Raw genomic sequence first — 20,253 nt, forward strand, 5'->3', positions numbered from 1 at the left:
AATGGTCCTTTTCATAACTCAGAATCTCTTGTAACTAGATGAATGAGGAGAATTCGCGTCTACCGTGCCGCGGGACCACCAGACGCGTGGAAACACGTCTTTACATTGTAAGTTATAATAACATAGTTTGCTGATGCTAACATTAACGTCAGCAAGTTCGAGGCGCATTATGATTAGCAGCAGCACATTTCCCGTACTTTCTAGACTAGACCGGACTAGACTAGAGCAATTATTAAATATCTTTCTTGTTCCCCCCTTTTTTTTTTTTACATATACATGGCTAAAATGTGCCTAATATTTCTATAGGCTAATGAAATAATTCCGGCATTTGAAAAAAAAAATCATTAGGCTATTTTTGGTGCCCCCTCAGCACTTGGTGCCCTACGCACAGTGCGTGATGCGCGTGTTGGGAGCGGCGTGCTGACTGTACACAGAGGAAAATAACCTCTAAAGTGAGCTGCGCTGCAGCGTACTGTGCCGTATCATCCAGTGGAAAAGCACCATTAGTGTTGCACTGGTGCCATATTGTCTTGAATTAAGGACCGCCCCAAGGGGTTTATTGATTTAATTAAGTTGATTGGCAAAGGTGGCTGACAATGACTTAGCTTTAATACCAAGCAATGAAACCAACTTAAATCAATCCTTCACCTCTGAAATCAAGGGTGCAATTCCCAGGACATCAATGCCAGTTAAACAGAAGCTCGGATGTCAGTTAGTCGACGTAAAGGTCTCTTTGACATGTTTGACAGTTGCACAACTTATCACAGCCTTTTATAGTGCCTCATGCATGAACTTGGCATGTATTCCTGGTCACATCTTAAAAATTCCAAAAAAAAAAAAGCTGGAACTCTGAAGCAGCCAATGTGGAAAACAGCAATAATGAACAATTCTACACAAATACGCCAGAGCATAGACTGATATTACACTTTTTAACGTTTTTTTTTTAAGAGACATCGGATGAAAATTAGCAACACAGCTTTCGTTATGATCTGAGTCTGAAACTGTCATCCAGCAAGCTGTTTCAGTTTGCATCCGGTTTCTATGTAGATAGCTAGCTATTTGTATAAGACCACCTCAAGCCATATCTTGTGTGTGGGGTGGAGTGATCAAAGCCTCATTATCATTTAAAGAGACATGCACTGAAACTGATCGCTGTGAACAGAGCTGTTTTTGTAAAAAGAGTTTTATTTTACACAGTCATTGAGGAATTTCCAACAACAATGTTTTATGTTTTACATTTGCACTCAATTTCACTGCTCATCTCAGGCAAGAATATCATATATATAGGTTTAAATTGTGTAAATTGTTTAAATAAGTTTAAATTGTGTTTAACTTTTAAAACAAGTTTTAAAGACCTTTTCCTTTCTTTACTTTCTGTTTTTCCTTGTTCTGCCCTGGCTTGTGTTCTGGCTTGATGAAAGATAAAGGCATAAACATCATATTTAAAAAAAAAATGTAAAGTTAAACAGTTAAATTGCATTTAAACTTTTACAACTACTTTTAAAGACCTTTTCCTTTGTGATTTTTCTCCGTTCCCCACTTTTTGTTCTGTTAATGAAAGATCTCCAATTTCCTCTGCCTCCCCTGTGACTCGCCATCAGATTGTGGGATGAAATTGCATGCATAAATACAAGTAAATGAGGTGTTATTTTGTTAGTAGCTCCACAGTGGTCATTTCTTTGATTTGAGTTATTTCTACGTCATTAGGCATGCATAATGTGATTAATAGCTTATAACAGCAGCTGTAACCCAGGAACTGATGAGACATTCAGTGGAAATCAGAAACTTTCCACCCACACACAGAGACACGTAAACACGTTTCCTAAGGCAGTTTTAACCATGTGAAGAGAGGTATGCTGGTCTCTCTTTCTCTCCCTTAATATGCTATTTGCCCCTCCATCAACCACCTCCTTCTGCTCTTACAAAAGTCACTGAACAGTAGCTCCTGATTGATTGATTGATTGATTGATATTAAATTGAGCTTCCTTTTGAATTTGCAGAGTTCATGCAGTGTGTTTCGTGCCATTAGCCACATTCAAAAAGATGAATAGAGTGCATTACCAAATACCTACCGTTCATTTATTATTTCTGTAATGAAATAGATGCAGCTTTGCACCCTACAATACTGTGGATTGGGGTGAGGGATTCAGACCTGATGTATTATTATTTTTCTTAAATATCTTTAATTTTTTTTTTTTTTCATATAGAATCCATATTAGATGACACAGCAAGCTTATTGTTTTTATTTCCCTCTGCAACTGAAGTGTTATTCGGTCTGTTTCTGGGTAGATTATCCATTCAAAGTTTGTGTTAAATTTGTGGTAAAAGTTTGGGATTGACAGTGGATTTAAAATAATGCACATCTGATTTAGAATAATCCTAAAGGGGTATCCTGGAAAAGCTGAGAATCATTTCTACTCTTCTAATAGGGTTTCTGGTGCTACTACCAAAACAGGGCTTTAGCAATCTTTTGAAAACACTGCCAAACAAAAACTGAACCGCAATGTGAAAATTTCACTCGATCCTTGAATTTTTAAGGAGGAGAAATAGCTTCTCACTAAAACTGTTAGAGCTCACTTACAGAATAATAATTTGAGTAAAAGGGGTAGCTTGAACCCAAAAATAGAGCCCATCAGCGAGTGCTAAACACTGAAGGTGACAGGATAAGACCCTAGTCCATCTTAGCACTTAGAGAATCTTCTTAAGAGTCCATTTAGCCCATAATTTCCCCATGTAATTTTAAAAGCTCTAATGTTATGGGCGGAAAAGTGGGACTAGAGAAGCTTATATCATTACAAGTAATGTATTTTTGGATGGATTTGTATAATATGAGATAAAGATAAATCTTGAGAAATGTACTTTACATTGAGGAAGCAAGACCCTCTTGAACTATTAAAACAAATAACAACAATCTTGCTATATATTTACAGTTAGGTTCATATATATTTGGTGCTTGACGCGATTTTCATAATTTGGTCTCTGTATGCCACTAGAATATAATTAAAATAAAACAATCAAGATGAAATTGAAGTGCAGACTTTCAACTAGACTAATTCTACTAATTCAAGACTAATTCAAGGGGCTGAACAAAAATATAACATAAAATGCTTAGGAATTAGCATTTTTATACACAGCCCCACACCACCCCATTTCAGGGACTCAAAATAAATATAGTTAAAAATAAATGTTAATTTGTAATATGTTGTTGAGAATCCTTTGCAGGCAATGACTGCCCTAAGTCTGGAACTCAAGGACATCACCAGAGACTGTTTCCTCCTTTGTGATGCTTTGTCAGGCATTTACTGCAGCTGACTTCGGTTGTTCTTTATTTGTTGGTCTTTCTGCCTTTAGTTTTATCTTCAACAAGTGAAATGCATGCTCAATCGGGATGAAATCAGGAGATCAGGAGAAACTCCTAGGTTGCTTTTACACTGTGTTTTAGGTCATCATCCATTTTAACTATGGATCAATCAATTTTGCTTCATTTGACTGAAACTGGGCAGAGAGTATATCTCTATATACTTCAGAATCTTCCGGCTGCTTCTGTCTTCTGTCACATCATCACTAAACACCAGTAACCCACTTCCACTTGAAGCCATGCATGTTTCATAGATGACGATGTATGCTTTGGATCATGAGCTGTTCCAAGCCTTCTCCAAATTGTTTTCTTCTCGTCATTCTGGTACAGGTTGATCTTAATTTCAGCCACTTTTTTTCTTGTTTGCACCTTCTGGTGAACCCTCCTCGTGAAGTCTTCTCTTGATTGTAGACACCTCCTGTAGAGTGTTCTTCACTTGGCTGGATGTTGTGAAAGGGTTTCTCTTACTATGGAGAGGACTCTCCGATCATCCTCCGTGGACGTCAAGGCCTTTTTATGTTGCTGAGCTCACCAGTACATTCTGTTTTTCTCTGAATGTACCAAACTGTTGATTTGGACACTCCTAAAGTTATTGCTGTCTCTCTAATGGATTTATTTGTTTGTTTGTTTGTATGTGAAGCCTAACAATTGACTGTTTCACCTGCATGGAGTTCATTAGACTACATGATGTGGGTTCACAGCAACAGCTTCCAGATTCAGACACTTAGAATTCACTCCAGACTTTTTACCTGCTTAACTAGTGTAGGAATAACTGAGGAATAGCCCACGTCTGTTCTTGAAACAGCTTTTGAGTCAATTGTCCAATAACTTATGGTCCCTTGAAAAAGGAAGGATGTACATATTAAAGAGCTGTAACTCCTTAACTTCTGAGTGTGCACATTAAGCCCAAATTCAGTATATAATTGTAACTTGAATATGTTTTGGCCAGGAGCTAAAAAAAAAGAAAGGAAATGTGTCTGTGTCCAAATATAAATGGACCTAACTCTATATGACAATAAATCCTATTTTGAATCAGCAGTGATTTATAGCTTTCACAGAAATTTTTCTCACAGACTGCATGGTGAACAAGAAACCAGATGGAATACAATCATAATTTTAATTTGGAGTTGAAAATATAAAATATGCTGCCAGAGCACCTGCAGGAGAAAAATGAACCTCAAATAATCTTTATATTTTGCAAAACAGTAAAATGAACTTACAGTCTGAGACACAGACGTTAATCTTATAACTCTCAGATGCAACAGTGCATATGCTCTGTAAAACTGAATTGCGATAAAAGCAGAGATGGACTGTTGAGCTCACAGCAAGGAAGAAAACACAATAGTACATTTGTGTGATTCCTTATCAAGGGTGAGGGAGGTGATAAACAAACTTAGATGTTTTTGCTGAACAGCAGTGCATATCGTCCTCCCTGAGTTGGCGCTCAGGTATAAGCAGTCAGCACTTCAGTTTTTCACATTCTGCTGCATACGCACACTCAAAAACCTCTTCAGTTCTCTCCCTCTGAGACCAAGAAGAAAAGGCCTGGCCAATGAAGAGGAGGTGCTAGATCGTACGGTGGAGGAAGAGAGAGAAATACAGAGATCTAGATATACTAATGACACTGAAGATAATGCATTTAACTGATGCAGAACATACTTTCCAGGAAAAAAGAATATTATAATGCTCTGCTTCATGGTGACCTAAATAATTATTGGTGGCGGTAGTGAATCTGTGGGTGTTAATAGATACTGCAGATTTAAAACATTTTATACTCATTAGCATAAGCAACTTTTCCATCGCAGTGCCAAACAGCTGGCACGTTTATGGTTTCTTTTTTCAATGTGGTGCTACGAAATCAGAACAAGGGGCCATCTACATGGAGCACGTTTTGCATTAAAAAATGTGAGATGCAGGGCAGTGTAAAAATAATAATAATAATAATAATAATAATAATAATAATAATAATAAAGGTTTCAAAACCCGTTAGAAGTTGAACTTCTTTTAACTTAGTGCCTCATTTTTAGAACATTGTGTCATGTGCAGGACACTGTAAAACACACAGGAGCACATTTTGTGCAAGTTTTTCATAAAAAAAAAAAATGTGGAAAAGCACTACAGTAGAATGCAAAAATCTAAGATGAAAGACAGTGGAATTTTAGTTTTTGCTCTCTTTTGCTTTTGTTTTTGACTTGAGCGGTGTTCTTAGAAGGTCCTCAAGCTTTTGGATTCAAAAATATGAAACACACTGCATTGGAGAGAAAACCCCCCACAAAAGTATTGAGAAACGTTTCTTAAAAAGTTTAACTACTTTTAGCAACACATTTTTAGAATGCTGTGTCATGCACATGATGCCGCTGCAAAAGACACAAGCGCTAAATATGTCAGTCTAGCGCTAGTGTTGGGTATAATTAGTTACTGTAGTTTAATTACTTTTCAATTTAAAAAGAAAAGTAAGAGATTATTATATTTATTTCTGTAAATTACAGTTCTTTATGTAATTGGAGTTAATATTTTGTATAGACTGTAGAAAATACAATAGTTGATTTAAAATAAAAAAATTAAGTCTAACCTTAAAATGCATGCTTTTTCTGTACTGAGGTAATAAGAATATTGGTAACACTTAAGTGTCCAATTCTCACTATTAACTACTTGGTTATCAGCATGAATATTACCATGATATTGGTTGCTTATTATTAAATAAAATAAAAAGGTTTTGCAAGGCCTTATTCTAAATCCTTAATACTACCGAATTCTTAAACTACTTTACTAAGTATTAATAAGAAATAATTAGGAGTATATTGGTAAATTAGGAGCAAAGGTCATACTTTAATATTCATAATAATTGAAAACTGTCCAGAACAGAGTAACTTAACCACATAGATAGTTTAGCAATATTATAGATGCTTTACTCTCTCAGTGCTTTAAAAACTGTGTGATTCCCACTGAGAAACAACCCATCTTAAGTTCTTATCTACTATGCATTAGCTTCCTTAACATAACTGTTGTGTTTAGTCCAGGTTATTTGTCTGTTTAAAAAGGCAGCACATATGTCATGGCTGTCAAATTTGAATGGGGGAAGATATCAAAAGGTCTAAGTCTTGAAGACAGACAATCTAACACACTTAGTGTGAGGTCCCAGATGGACAGTATGAAAGAGTTCAGTGATGGGCTGTGGCCGAATGAACGATGGGGGTCCAATCTCCCAAAAGCACTGAATCAAATCATTGCTTCCAGCTGCTGAACGAGATATGTGAAGTGTTTGCATGAGACAGAGAAAGAGTGTGTAAGAAAAAGGAGACAGAGTGTGAGTGTGTTTAACACAGACTGTTCTTCTTGATAAAGTCCCCAGATGAAAAGAAGCTGAGCCCACTGAGGACTTCCATCTGTGTGCTTCTTATAATCTTAGTCTCCAAAAGGAATAAAAGGGAGATATAGAGTGAGAACGGCATGGAGTTGGGAAAGAATGGGAAAAATAAAATGTAGGAAATGGTCATGTGACATTTGGAAAGAGTTACATTTTCCTAAACCTCCTTTCATTTAAAAAAAAAAATCCAAAACTGGGAACTTATTGCTTTATTAGGAATTAATAGAATAGAACCTAAATTACATGAATTAAAAGAATGAACCATGACTTTAAACAATTACAGTGCAGCACTTATTTAGCACATTTAGCACCAGTTGTTTACAAAATGTAACTAAAATACATGTGACAAATCTTATTTGTAGAGCATCTAAATTTTTGCTTTCTGTTTAACATTACTGACCATATAATTTAAGTGTCTTAAATACTTCACTAACTGATTGTGTTTATTTACACTATAGGGGCATCACCAGAAACTGAGATACTGTATTTGTCGCATTCATTCATTCTTAGGGAGTTCACACACTTTTCTTTGCATTCAACTGTGTTTCTTTTCCAATATGCGCTACATGGTAAGTTGGTAAGTTGCTCTATAAAAGTTATTACTAGCAAGGTCAATATCACTGAGCATTACAAAAGCATTACTTGGCTCTTTAGATTTTCTATTTTTGTTTTTGTTTTGTGTAAGAGGATGTGTGTTATTTTGCTGTGTCCAATTTACTGCTCAAGAGGATAATGATATAATGATACATATGAAATGTTTTTTTGTTAATTCTTTCAAATAAATAATAGATAACTATATAAATTATTCAGGTCACACTTTAGATTAGAGTCCAGTTCTCACTATTAACTAACTATTAATTACAGCAGGTGAAATTAGTATTGAACACACCACCCTTTTTTCTCAGTAAATATATTTCTAAAGGTGCTGTTGACTTGAAATTCTCACCAGACATCGGCAACAAATCAAGTAATCCATACAAAGAGAACAAAGTTATGTGTAACAAAATGGAACGATGCAGGGAAAAAGTATTGAACACACAAATAAAGGGATGAGGAAAAAGGCATGGAAAGCCAAGACACCAGCTGAAATCTATCAGTAATTAGAAAGCAATCTTACCCCTAGTCAGTGGAAATTATTATTAGCTGGTTCAGTCCCAACACCTACAGTACCAGGATGATGATGATGAAGATGAAACAAGTGGACATTTCAGCAAGACCCAAACACAGCCAAGGAAACTCTCAATTGGTTTCAGAAAAAGAAAATAAAACCGCTAGAATGGCCACCCATTAAGACTTGAATCCAACAGAAAATAAGAACTGAAGATCAGAGTTCATAGAAGAAGCTCACAGAACCTTCAAGACTTGAAGACTGTGTTGAAGAATGGGCCAAAATCACCCCTGAGCAATGCATGTGACTAGTTTCTCCATTCAGGAGGCGTCTTGAAGATGTCATTACCAACAAAGGCAGAGTATTAAATATATTTCAGTAGTTCAGTACTTTTTCCCTGTGTCATCCCATATTAATTCACATAACTTAATTTCTGAACTTATTTGTTTTTGTTTTTTTTTAATGTACAAGTATGGATTACTTTGGTTATCACCGACATCTGGTGAAAATTTACAGCACCTTTAGAAATATATTAACTGGGAAAAATGGTGGTGTGTTCAAGACTTATTTTACCCGCTGTATATGGCTATATAAATATAATTGCTTGTTAGTATAGACTGAACTTCAAGCTGTGTGTATAAAGTGGGGCAGTTCAAACTTTGCAAGGTTTTTTGACTCACAGTCTGTAATTACGTTTTCATATTTAAAAGATTTGCCACTGATGATTCAAATGTGATTTCTGAGCAGTGTAGAGTAGAGCTTGTTGTTTGTTGTTTCTCCGATCACAAATGCAGACATCATTTTATGTTTATGCAGTGCGATTTATACGCATATGCAATGCAACGCAACACGTAAAAAGACAGTGTAAGGGGCCATTCACATATAGCGCCTAAAAACGCGTGGAAAACGCTAGGCGCGCCGTTTTCTCCTTCTTTCCAAAGCAATCGGGCAGTTGCGCCCCTGAGGCGTCTGCCTTTGCTAAGCAACCATGACGTGCTCTCTCCATGAAGACGCAGAAATTTCAGCAAAGGATAAATGGATTTGCAGCTCTAAAAATCGCTTGCAGTAGCTCTGCTACTAAATTTATTTCAAAATGGCAATCCTTATACAACTATGATCAGCAGTTCCTTCATCTTAGCTGAGCTTTCAACGTTGTTATGGGAAAGGATGAAGATGATTGGTTAGTTCTTGTCACATGAACCACGGTGCGCTTGCGGAATTCTGAAATGTTGAAATGTTTTTAACTCGATGCGGTGCGGACGCGCCTGGAAAAAACGGGCGCGTCAAACCGCGTACGTGTCGCGACCGCATTGCTTCCATTATGAGCGCGCATACCGCGTGCTTACATTGGAAATAACGAATTTGACCACGCAAAAGACACGATATGTAAACGGCCCCTAAGTCATTATAATCAGTAATGGTCAGAGTCAATGGTCATAGCTGGCCAATCAGAGCACACCTCGCTTTTCAGACCAATGAGCTTTGTAAAAAACAACATGTTTCGGAAAGGCAGGCATAAAGGAGAAACAATAATGTAAAGTGTGTGGAAAATAATGTGTTTTTTGAACCTTAAACCACATAAACACATTTAATTACACCAAATACACAAAATAATGTTCATTTTAGCAACATCATATGACTCTTTTAAGGAATTAAATGGGATTAAATGGGCGGAAGAACATAGTTTTGATTGTGCCTCTGATAAGATACAAGATATCTTATCAGAGGGATTGACACATAGATATCAATGGTTTCTTTGTTTTTAAAACCCGTGATTCCCCAGGGATTTGCCATTGTTTTTGTATATAATCATCCACTAGAACAAAGCTATGAGTAGCTCATGTCTTACGTCGTTTGCAGCATAAGGGACATTTTAAATATAGCATATAGGCCTAAGATGTATTTTATTTAAATACACTTGAATTCATTTTATATATGTGAAAGTGTGGAACTTACAAATATTTCCTCACTGTGTACGAACAGTGCACACTGTAAGGATTCTGTGAATTGTAACATAGCTTTTTACGATTGCTCACAGGTTCTTTAGTTTTTCTTTAAGATCTTAAGGTTAAATATAGACTGTTGGGGAGCAGCACAGCTGAACCTGGATCTAATTTTCTCATGTCAACTATTTCCCTCGAGGGAGTCTGACCAACTCTAGCTGAAATTAAATTAACAAACTGCTGATGCATATGATCAGACCATTGACTCTATTTTCTTCAGATTGTTCTTAAAGACACAAAAGAGCCTGGAACTTTTATTAACCCGATATCTCACAGACTTGGAAAGAAATAGATGAACTGATATGAGGAAGAGATGGCATGAAAGCTACTTATTCAATCTGCTGCTCAAACCAATGGATAAATCTTTAATGAAGTAATGATTAATCTATTTAATAAAAGTTGAGAATTACAGAACACAGCTCATTTATCATAGGCTAAAATTGAATGGTTAATTCCAGCCTGACTTACTGTGAGACTGAAAAAGAAAGTGTCATTTAAAGCATTAGTCTCCTAATTCAGCTTCATATGGAAGACCATTTTTGGCCTCTATAAAATGTCATTAACATTTCACAACCCTTTGTCATGCCACCCATGCAAATATCACACAAAATGATTTGGGAAAGAGAGGCGTATCACATAGCTAATCCACAGTAATGCAAATCAACTCAAAGCCTATGGATCTTGAAAATCAATTAGCATTGCAACAAAAGTTGAAGTAGTCTTCTGTCAGAAACCAAATTATAGAGAGCTATTTAATAAATTCTATTAATTAAAGTATTCAGAACTTATTCAGTGGGCACTGAGGCTGAAACTGAACTAAATGGAATTCAGTAAAATGTAATTTATTAAGCATTTGTTTTATTAAGCATTAGCAATGTACAATAAATGGCCACTTTAGATTGAAATGGGTAAAATAGAAATGAGCAGTTGTTAAAACATATATACAACCCAGTGCTTGTAACCAATATTTCTGCAAAACGATATGTTGCTTCTTGCATGATTTGCCAGACTTTTAAATTGAAATGTTCAGTGAGTGCAGCTAGTATTATACGAAACAGATTAAGTATATGAATCTGGTTTTATTACTTTGGTTGTTGTATGTATTGTAGCAGTTTGGAAATGAAGCGTCTAAATGAGTGACGCAAAAGTTTTGTTTTTTAGCATAAAAAAAAACATGTATGTATCACTTGCACTAAGCCCTATCCTAAACCTAATTGGTAGTGTTACCTAAAGCAAAAAATGTAATAAATACAAACATACCATTTTAGCTTGCAAGTGTCTGAACTCTTTTATCAGGTGTTGTGACCCTCAACAGCAACATTAAAACCACACAAGACTTGTACCAGAGTGCTACATTGCTAGTACAACGCTGTACCAGGTGAGCAACCAAGCAAGTTTACTCTACACATATGGAGCTGGTGGTGTGATGTCAAATCTGGCCCACGAGATCCACTTTCCTGCAGAGTTTAGCTCTAACCTTAATCAAACACACCTGAGCATGCTAATCAGTGTCTTCAGGATAATTAGAAAATCACAGGTAGGTGAGTTTGATCAAGGTTGGAGCGAAACTAAGCAGCGCACTGGCCCTCCAGGACAAGATTTGAATAACCCTGCACTATGGTGAACGTTTTAAGGGTCATAACCGAGTATTGTGGAAGGAATTGCACAAAAATAATCTACAATTTGCCCTTCTAATCATAATTTGTGTGAAAAGGAACAAATGTTGTTGGCGTTTTACTGCAATAGTGTTCATTGCACCTGGAAACTGCAGTGAATGAGATCAGGCAATGTTTTGCAGTTGTGCAAAAATGTTGGTAGAGGCTTTTTTCCCCTTTTGCCTATGTGTTGCAGTTTTAATAGAGTATTTGAATGATTATGTTAAATCTATATTATTAATAATATCGTTGTTGTTGTTGCTGTTAAAAAGTGTAGCTGTGTTAAGATCAAACAATCTGACTTCAAGACCAAGCCCTTTTCAGCTTTCTTCTAGGTATGAACCTTGGTATAAGGCAAGGACTTTGAATGAAGGTCGGACCGAGTCATTTTGTAAATGATTTTCATTAAAAGGAGATTTAAAGAGAACTCTCTCTGCTTCAGAAGTTCAGAGTCTGTGGATATTTTATCTTTGCATTGTCTTGGTCCAACAACATCAGTCTCACATTCGCTTTGCAGGAAAAGAAGATAGTCAAATGAGCAGTGCCTTTGTAGCATTTCTTCTGTTCCAGCTGGTGGCAAATGAAGGCCTGACTTTAAAAAGACAGAGTACTGCCCTCCTTGCAAGACAAAACACCATGCTGTGCAATAGATTGCATTGTGTTTTTAAATGACACTGATAAAGACCAAACAAAGTCAACTATAAGCTTCAAAGTAAAGACAGACAAAACTGAAGAGAGACATATTGTACATGCATTGAATATGTTGTGCTCAGATCTGCTGATTAAAGTTTCTATAATGGTGAAGACAGTATAATAAAAGTGCTAGCCAGAAGTTATGAAGTTATACAAAACCTGCAAATTCTTATAGTTTCATGTTATGGAGACTTTGTATTGTTTTATACAAAAATGATGTCTTTTGATGTTTTCACATCTGTAGTTTTGAAACAAGCCTCAGGAATCATCTCTTTTATTTAACAATGATTTTATAGAAACTTGGTAAAATATTGATCCACAGTTTTAACAAACAGTCCAAAAAATTCCAAACAAAATCCCAAAGAAAGGCATATCACCATCTAAACTCAAAGAAGCCATAGCGGCACAATGTCTTTTCAGGTCTGGAAATGAAATAAACCTTTTGTGATGATGATGACAACAATAAAAAGGCACTGAAATTGAAAACAATAACTGAAATAAGAGCATCGGCAATTGGTCATGTTTCTGCTGTTGTGTATGTCAAGCCGGAAACAAATGACAGCAATAGGAGCTGCAAATTGCAAAAATGACAAGCTCTTACTGTTGTCATCAGTGAACTGCCTGGGTGACAAAACTGTCAGTCACTGAAATTGTCGAGAAAGACAAAGAGTAAGTTTTGCAATTTTGAATTGTTTGTATCAGGCTGATCCGCATCATCAGCAGCTGTCTGAGGGTTTTATTTCCAGCAAAACCATTCTGCTGAGATGCAAAGTACTCCCATCACTCTTGTTTAGTTTCATATATTATGCATCGTTCCATAGCAGGCAGTATTTAATATAGGTGGCTCTTAAATATCATGCATTTGTTCTGAAAAGCATATTGTTTTTATTGCATGTTATCAGAAATACTTTTATTGTGGAACACAGAGTATCCTCTGGCATAGACACAATGCAAATAGCATCAATGGACATAGATGTGAAGCCTGAGTGTGATTTAGGGAGGAATAAGCTACTCTCATGGAAAGAGAGAGATACTTCATTTCTGAATGTCATTCAACCATTTTTTGAAAACCTATAATCATTGTTATAAACCACCCCTGGTCCACTGAACAGTTGTAATTTTCTTAATTTGTCGGTTTTGGTAATGATTTTCAACACAATAGCCATTTTTTTAAACCTTATTAAAATACTCCAACAACTAGCATGATTTATCTTTAGTAAATGCACTTTTCATTTAAAGGTCAGATGTACTTGGTAAACACTGAGAAAGGGTCTTATTTTACTGCTGTGGCATGAAGGACAGAGTTATAATAAAGACAAGTGTCTGCCACCTCTCTGGTGGAAAACATATTGCATCGGGGACTTGACGACTTGTTTTGTGAGGGCGTATTTTAGAGGCCAGATGATGTTTGCCAATGCGTGAACAAGCACAGGTAGAAACTAACAGATGAGACCTCAGAACCGTCAAGACATCAGGTTCAAAAGACATCTATTTCTGTCCGTGGGTGGGAAAGAAAGCTTGCAGCTGCGAAAAGGAACAAATAATGATCTACACACAGCCCCCAAACTCCACGCAAAACAACATTGTGGCAGAGAAAAGGCATAATGGGAGAGTTATAGACTCTTGGCCAATCCTATTTACTAGTGGAACGATATGTCACCACCCTCTCGATGTCTCATTAGGCTCTGGTAGTTGTATCACTAAACACAGTATTTTAATGTCTCCAGTCTCGCATCAGAATTTGAATCTGATGTAGGATGTAGACATTTATTATCTTAAATGTAATTTTACATAAACATATTATAGTGTACATGTAAAAAATTGCTATATCACTTTTTCAGTCATTAACTTTAAAAACAACATATCCGTTTGACATGGTATATTCCCGATTCATCTGTAGACACTTCCACCATTAGGCCATATCATCCCCATCCCAAATGAAAGCCATCCTAAAAAGATTTCCTGAAGTGCTACATTTTGAGAATATTTTGTGGTGAGCTACCCAGAAATGGATGAAAAATAAATTAAACCTTTTTACTCGTATAGGAAAATAATCAATTTACTTAAGGAAATTATCTTATTGTGATCTTAATGAGATCTTAAAGCACAGCAATTTATCTTTGACAGCATTTAGTGTATTTGAAAAAATATGTTAAGAGAAATTCAAAGCTAAATAATTGTATTAATTTTCATTGTATGCATTGATTGACCTATAATGACTGTGATTAAAGTCTAAAACAATTCCAGAATCACACTACAGTCTTATTCTGACGAGACTGTAGAGCAGATTCCTCAAATCTTGTCCAGGAGGGCCAGTGCGCTGCAGAGTTTAGCTCCAACCCTGATCAAACTCATACCTGTGATTTTCTAATGATCCCGAAGACTCTGATTAGCATGCTAAAGTGTGTTTGATTAGGGTTAGAGCTAAACTCTGCAGGAAAGTGGACCTCGTGGGCCAGATATCTGATGTCGAGTATCATGCAAGAAAAGAAAAAGAAGCTCTCAGTCTAATAGGCAGTTTGGTTTTTATTTCTTTCCAAACCAACTGGTTACTAAAATAAAGCAGCATCGCATGCGAAAGATGGCTCACATAAAACTAATTGTTCCTTTTGGATAATTTTTGTTTTATTTTCACCGGTATTTGTTTTCATTGTCCACCCCTGCAGCTGCTTTGGCAATCTTTGGCGGTATTTCTGTACAAATAAAGCACAATTAATTTGAAACTGAGAGTGGGCAACAAGTAAACAGAATGTAAATATTTCACTTTTTTTTTTTTTTTTTTTTTTGTGATGGCGAGTTAATTCTTGCTGCTCATTGACTTCCACTGTATATGGACAAACATTTAAGACATTTCAAAGTCATACCAATTTAAAACAATATGAGGGTGAATCTGTGATTCCGTGAACTTTAAGCCATATGATATCCTTTCAAGTAAATATAACAAACTTGAAAGCATCTTTCCCACATTTGGACTTAAAACCCTGTACATGTACGGTATATTCTCCATTAAAAGTCATGTTATAGCCATATACAAACTAACAGCCAGGGGACATAGAGCGAATGAGTAAGACTTGAGACAATCAAAAGTAGCTAATTATTTCAGCAATTCAACTAAAAAGTTAGACCCATTCAGACATCTTAGCTTAAACGAGATATAAAAAGCCCAGAGGTAAAATGGTAGCTTTCCATTAAACAGACTAGAATTTAACATTCTTTTCAGGAGCAAATACAAATTCATCCAAAATTAACGCACACAGTTTATTGTTGCCTTCGCTTTCATTGCTTATGGCAAATTTGATGGTACATTAACTTTATAGCGCTGCATGACGGTCCAAAATCATTAAACATTAATATACAATTATGAAATAGATTTTTAATGACGCTGTTTTGTTTTAATCAGGGCCTGTGTCCAGGGAAGAGTTATCATACAATCTGGCAGACTTTGATTTAGGGATGGCTGGTTTTTAATGGCTTGTTCTGTGTGACCTTAGCATTCTGGCAGCGGCAAAGATAGCATCTTTGTTCTCAAGGACGTAGTGTTACAGTGAGACATAAATGCTTACACTAAGCCAGAACGCTGAGAGGTCTTTCAAAGTCACACTGACTGTAAAGATAACATGCTCACAGCATAAAACAAGAGTTTAAGCCATATGCCAACAATACACTTAAAAGTTAACATGTAATATGTAGTGCTGATTTTACAAGTTTAGATGAGAGTATTCTGAGTGGGAGAGATACTGCATTTATTTAAATCTGCCTAAGGGAAAATTTAAATAAAGATACTGGACATTACAAACCTATTGTAAAATGGATGTGGAGTAATGACATTTCCATGTGAATCTGCGCAGTGAAAAATAGCTGAATTTATCAAGCAACCGAATTGTATATGACCAGTGTGGTCTGAATGGTTTATAACAAGCTAGTTTTACTGCTCAGTCTTACAACCCCTTAGTCCTATGGTCTTCAAAATAAAATTGGCAAGCCACATTTCCTTGATTGATGCACACAAAACTCGAGTGAGCCAGTTCCCAATGAAATAAAATTTTTAATGCCAGTTCTTTTCCAATATTACCCTGTCACTTTGCAAGTCTCCCTCCCTGTTGTTTTGTTCCTAGATATTTATAGCTTTTGGCAGTAGAAGGTTAATTGAACTATAATGGGTTCATATATGAACTTCAACAGCAGAGGCACAAAGCTGACAATTGTAGAGGGAAAACAACACCCTTCCAAAATACCTTTCCAGCTGTTAGTGAATGACTTCTCGGCGCATACATAGTATCCTGGCTGACGTTCCCATTTTAATCATCTTTACATTGTAATCACTGTTGTAGAACGCAATTCATTCTCATTAAGTGAGAATGTTTCTGGAGTCCTGCATGTGAATAAAACAGACACAGCTACGAACTTCTGATACTTTATAGCCTTTTCATGTCATTATATAGGTCTATAATATTTAAAGGGATAGTTGACCTAAAAATATGTAAAAATACTATATAAGTCAATGGCTACCGTCAGCTGAAACTCATACAGTTTTTAAACAAGTGGAGGGTGAGTAGTACATGAACAGAATTTTCTTTAAGAGAACTCTTTTTAGTAAACGTCATATCAGTGTTTAAGTGAAGATTTTATTGTACAAATGAATGGATGAATGAATAAAATGTAACCGACTCTGGAGAGATTCAATCCAAGTAGGGCTGCAACAAACAATTTTTTTGAAAAGCGATTAACGATTATTAGATTAATCGACTAACCACTGATTATTTCGCCGATTAATCAGTGGAGATTTATTTTTCAGCTTTTGCAATTAGTTAAAATACCGAGTTATACATATTCTAACAAATAAATTAAGGTAATCACTTCAGCATTTGAAAGTCATATTATGTAATTATAGTCATGCAATTCAATTAAATAAATATATTTAGCACACAAAATGAGATGGCAGAGAAACTCGTATTCACCATTTAATTATCTGAAACATTTTTGTGAGTCATATGGATAAGAAACAAAATAAAGGTTAAGTGATAAGACATTTTGAGTATGTTCGTGCAAACATCCACATCTCTGTAAACAGATGTGTTTTAAACTGCTCACCACTGTCAGTTTTTGATGTGTTTATTTTGTTATTGAGAGGAAAGTGCACAGTATATATTTACATATACATCCAACAACGCTCAGCAGACTCAGATTTCTTCTCATGGACTGTATCCGGAATTAGTCTTGCGAAACAGTGCACACTGGTCAAAACGCATTATTGCAGGCTCTTTACTTTAGATCTTATGACATAAGACAAAGACTACTCGACAACAAAAACATTTGTCGACTAATCATTTCAGCCCTAAATCCAAATATACATTTACAAGGAGAACTGGTAACACTATTTTAAGGTTTGCTTGTTGCACGTCACATGCCCTTGCATATAGTTTATATGTATATATACACACGTATATACACATATACATATATACACACACACACATATACATACATACATATCCTATAATATTGCTCAACAAGGACACCTTAAAATAAAGTGTAACCGGAGAATCATTTCATTTATGTACATTTTAGCCTATGCTTTTAGGAAAGCGTGAAATAAAGAAGGAGAAAAACACAGCAATGTCATTGGCCAGTTTTATTTACAATAACATTACAGGATCCACACCAGAAGAAACTGAGAGCTGTGTTGGACAAGAATCACACTGACCTAAAAGAAAAACAAAACACAAAGGAGCAATGTAAGAGGAGAATAAAAAAAACAGGATCCTAAATTATTAATTGGTTATTGTTTGCAATAGTTTTCAAATTTTAATGAAGTTAAAGAACATTAAAGGTAATTTAGCCGTGAAGCACATGTGCTCAGAATGTGTACAGTAATATGTGAAGTTACTTACAACGTGTGACTGGTAGGAGCTTCACTTCTTCAGGATCTGATGCCTGACAACAATGAATGGGAAGGTGAATCCACTGCCAAAGAACAGCACCATCATGCCAAGAAGCCTCCACTTGTTCTCTACAGAGAATGGCAAGTTCTGCAAAAATGAAAACGCCAAAATTCATTTCAGAATTATGCTTTGACTTTCATCAAATTAATTACATTGAACAACACTACATTCATTAATAAAATTTGACTTAATTAGAAAGTTACTACTGAGATTATACATTTTTTATTGGCTGAAAAGTCTATACTAGAGTTCCCACACCTATAGTTCAATAAATTAAAATCAAGATCCTCGCATTTGCCACTAGTTTGATAGAAAGATAAACAAAGACCAGTTTATAGCTAATTGTAATATTTAGGAGCTAAATAGAACTACAAAAGTATTTTAAGATAGGTAATTTCCATGTCTGGGATCAGTGTAAAATATTAAGCAGCAGGTGCACTATTGCCAATGCAAGGGCATTTAACAATATTGCAGCACAACTTAATTAAAATAAACCAAATTGACTAAATTAAAGCACATGAATGCATTCAAATTGAAAATCATTGAAGGTTACCCTAGACGTGACATATGCGGTTAACACAGACAGGTGCAGTGGCCTGATCATCTAAACATGCTAAACTAAGCTAAGCTAGGCTAGGCTAAACTAAGCTAAAGACACTCCTGCATTGCTCCCTTGCAGGTCCATTACAATCACGGATTAACAAGTTAATGAATTTATTTATATAAGCTTAACCACAGCCATGTACATATCAAACTGATAAGTTTTTACTAAACACTTTAAAGGACATCCGGAAGGGCTTCAGACGAACACAAGGCCTGTGACAACCAGTCATATAGAAGCTGAAGCTGAAACAACAAACGACTTATTTTGCTCATATCCTAAAATCTCCTCACCTTTCCTGGTCCCTCCGCATAGTGACTGGAGCGAACCGCAGAGGTGGCGAAGCGTCGCACGGCTTGTCCGAGCATAGTTCACTGCTGAAGTTTGAGATCTGCTCAATCCGAGTCTGACTCTCAATGACCTTCCTGCATGAAGATAAAGAACCAACAGCCTTATGGGTAACGTCAGTCACGCCGCGAGTTATTATGGGAAATGTAGTTTTAAAGCAGACGTCTCAAAAGTCACGTACGCTGACACAACAATCAGCCTGAATTTCACAATAAGGAAGATTTTACTTGAATAATTAATATCCAAATAATTTTGCTACAAGTCTGGTGATTTATTTTCCTGCTGTAACGTATAGCTTAGTTTATAGTTAGCCCATCCTAACCTGAGCAGAGGCTACATGTAGCTTTTGATGCAATCATTGCATTTGTCCTTAACATTATTATAAAAATATGTGTACACAATTGTTGTAATAGCTACACAAGCCTTCAACAGAGACTGTAGCCTATTGATTGATTGATGTTATGTAGGCCTAACATGCAATCAGCTGTAGGTATTAAATTAAATCATGTGAAAGCTAAGCCTACTAAGATTCTTGCTATTATTATTGCTGTTTGCATTATTTTTAGTACAGTTCTCATTCAAGGTAATTATTATGAAAATAGGCTACTCGAAAACTTGTGATTTCTATGGAATAATAAGTCCTAAGTTCACTACTGTAAATTGATTTACAGTACTGAGGAAATACAGTAGACCGTATATTTTCCCATAATTCTTTTGCTATTTACAGTAAAATACTGTATACACATTTTACTGTACATATTACAGTAAAATCCTGTTCAAATTACAAAAATCAGTTACAGTGTAGCTTGCTTCTGAGTTCCACATAGCCTACATGTGAAAAGCAGTAGTCTTATGTCACACTCCTTAATATTTATGAAGCAGTAGCCTACATGCAATTTAAAGCTTAGCCTAGATTTTTGAATGCACAACGGATGGACACTGTCCTATCCTATAAGGCCGAGATGAATAGTGAACTGATGACACAATTGCTCAGTTGACAATGGCAGCACGGTGGATGTAGTATATCTGAATTATGTTAATGATGAATGCATGCATAAAAAAGACATACTTTTTTAATGGTCTTGATGTAAGTTAATTATCAAACATATTCCAGTTTCAGTCACAGGTATCCACCTTATTTTGCAATGCATAAGTAACCTTTTTTCTGTTAATGTGCG

The 20,253-nt window shown here is 35.9% G+C and overlaps 1 protein-coding gene across 1 annotated transcript; it reads right to left on the bottom strand.

Annotated features, from left to right (window-relative positions):
• Window positions 1-17,801: 17,801 nt before the first annotated feature.
• Window positions 17,802-19,187, bottom strand: LOC113049057 (cytochrome c oxidase subunit 7C, mitochondrial-like). Its single transcript, XM_026211088.1, has 3 exons — window positions 19,021-19,187; window positions 18,076-18,213; window positions 17,802-17,888 (listed from the first exon to the last, which is right to left on the bottom strand). The coding sequence occupies exons 1-2, from the start codon at window positions 19,093-19,095 to the stop codon at window positions 18,097-18,099; spliced, it is 192 nt and encodes a 63-aa protein (XP_026066873.1). The 5' UTR covers window positions 19,096-19,187; the 3' UTR covers window positions 17,802-17,888; window positions 18,076-18,096.
• Window positions 19,188-20,253: the final 1,066 nt, after the last annotated feature.

The sequence above is a fragment of the Carassius auratus genome, chromosome 30 (assembly GCF_003368295.1).
Source record: "Carassius auratus strain Wakin chromosome 30, ASM336829v1, whole genome shotgun sequence".
NCBI classification, from domain to species: domain Eukaryota; kingdom Metazoa; phylum Chordata; class Actinopteri; order Cypriniformes; family Cyprinidae; genus Carassius; species Carassius auratus.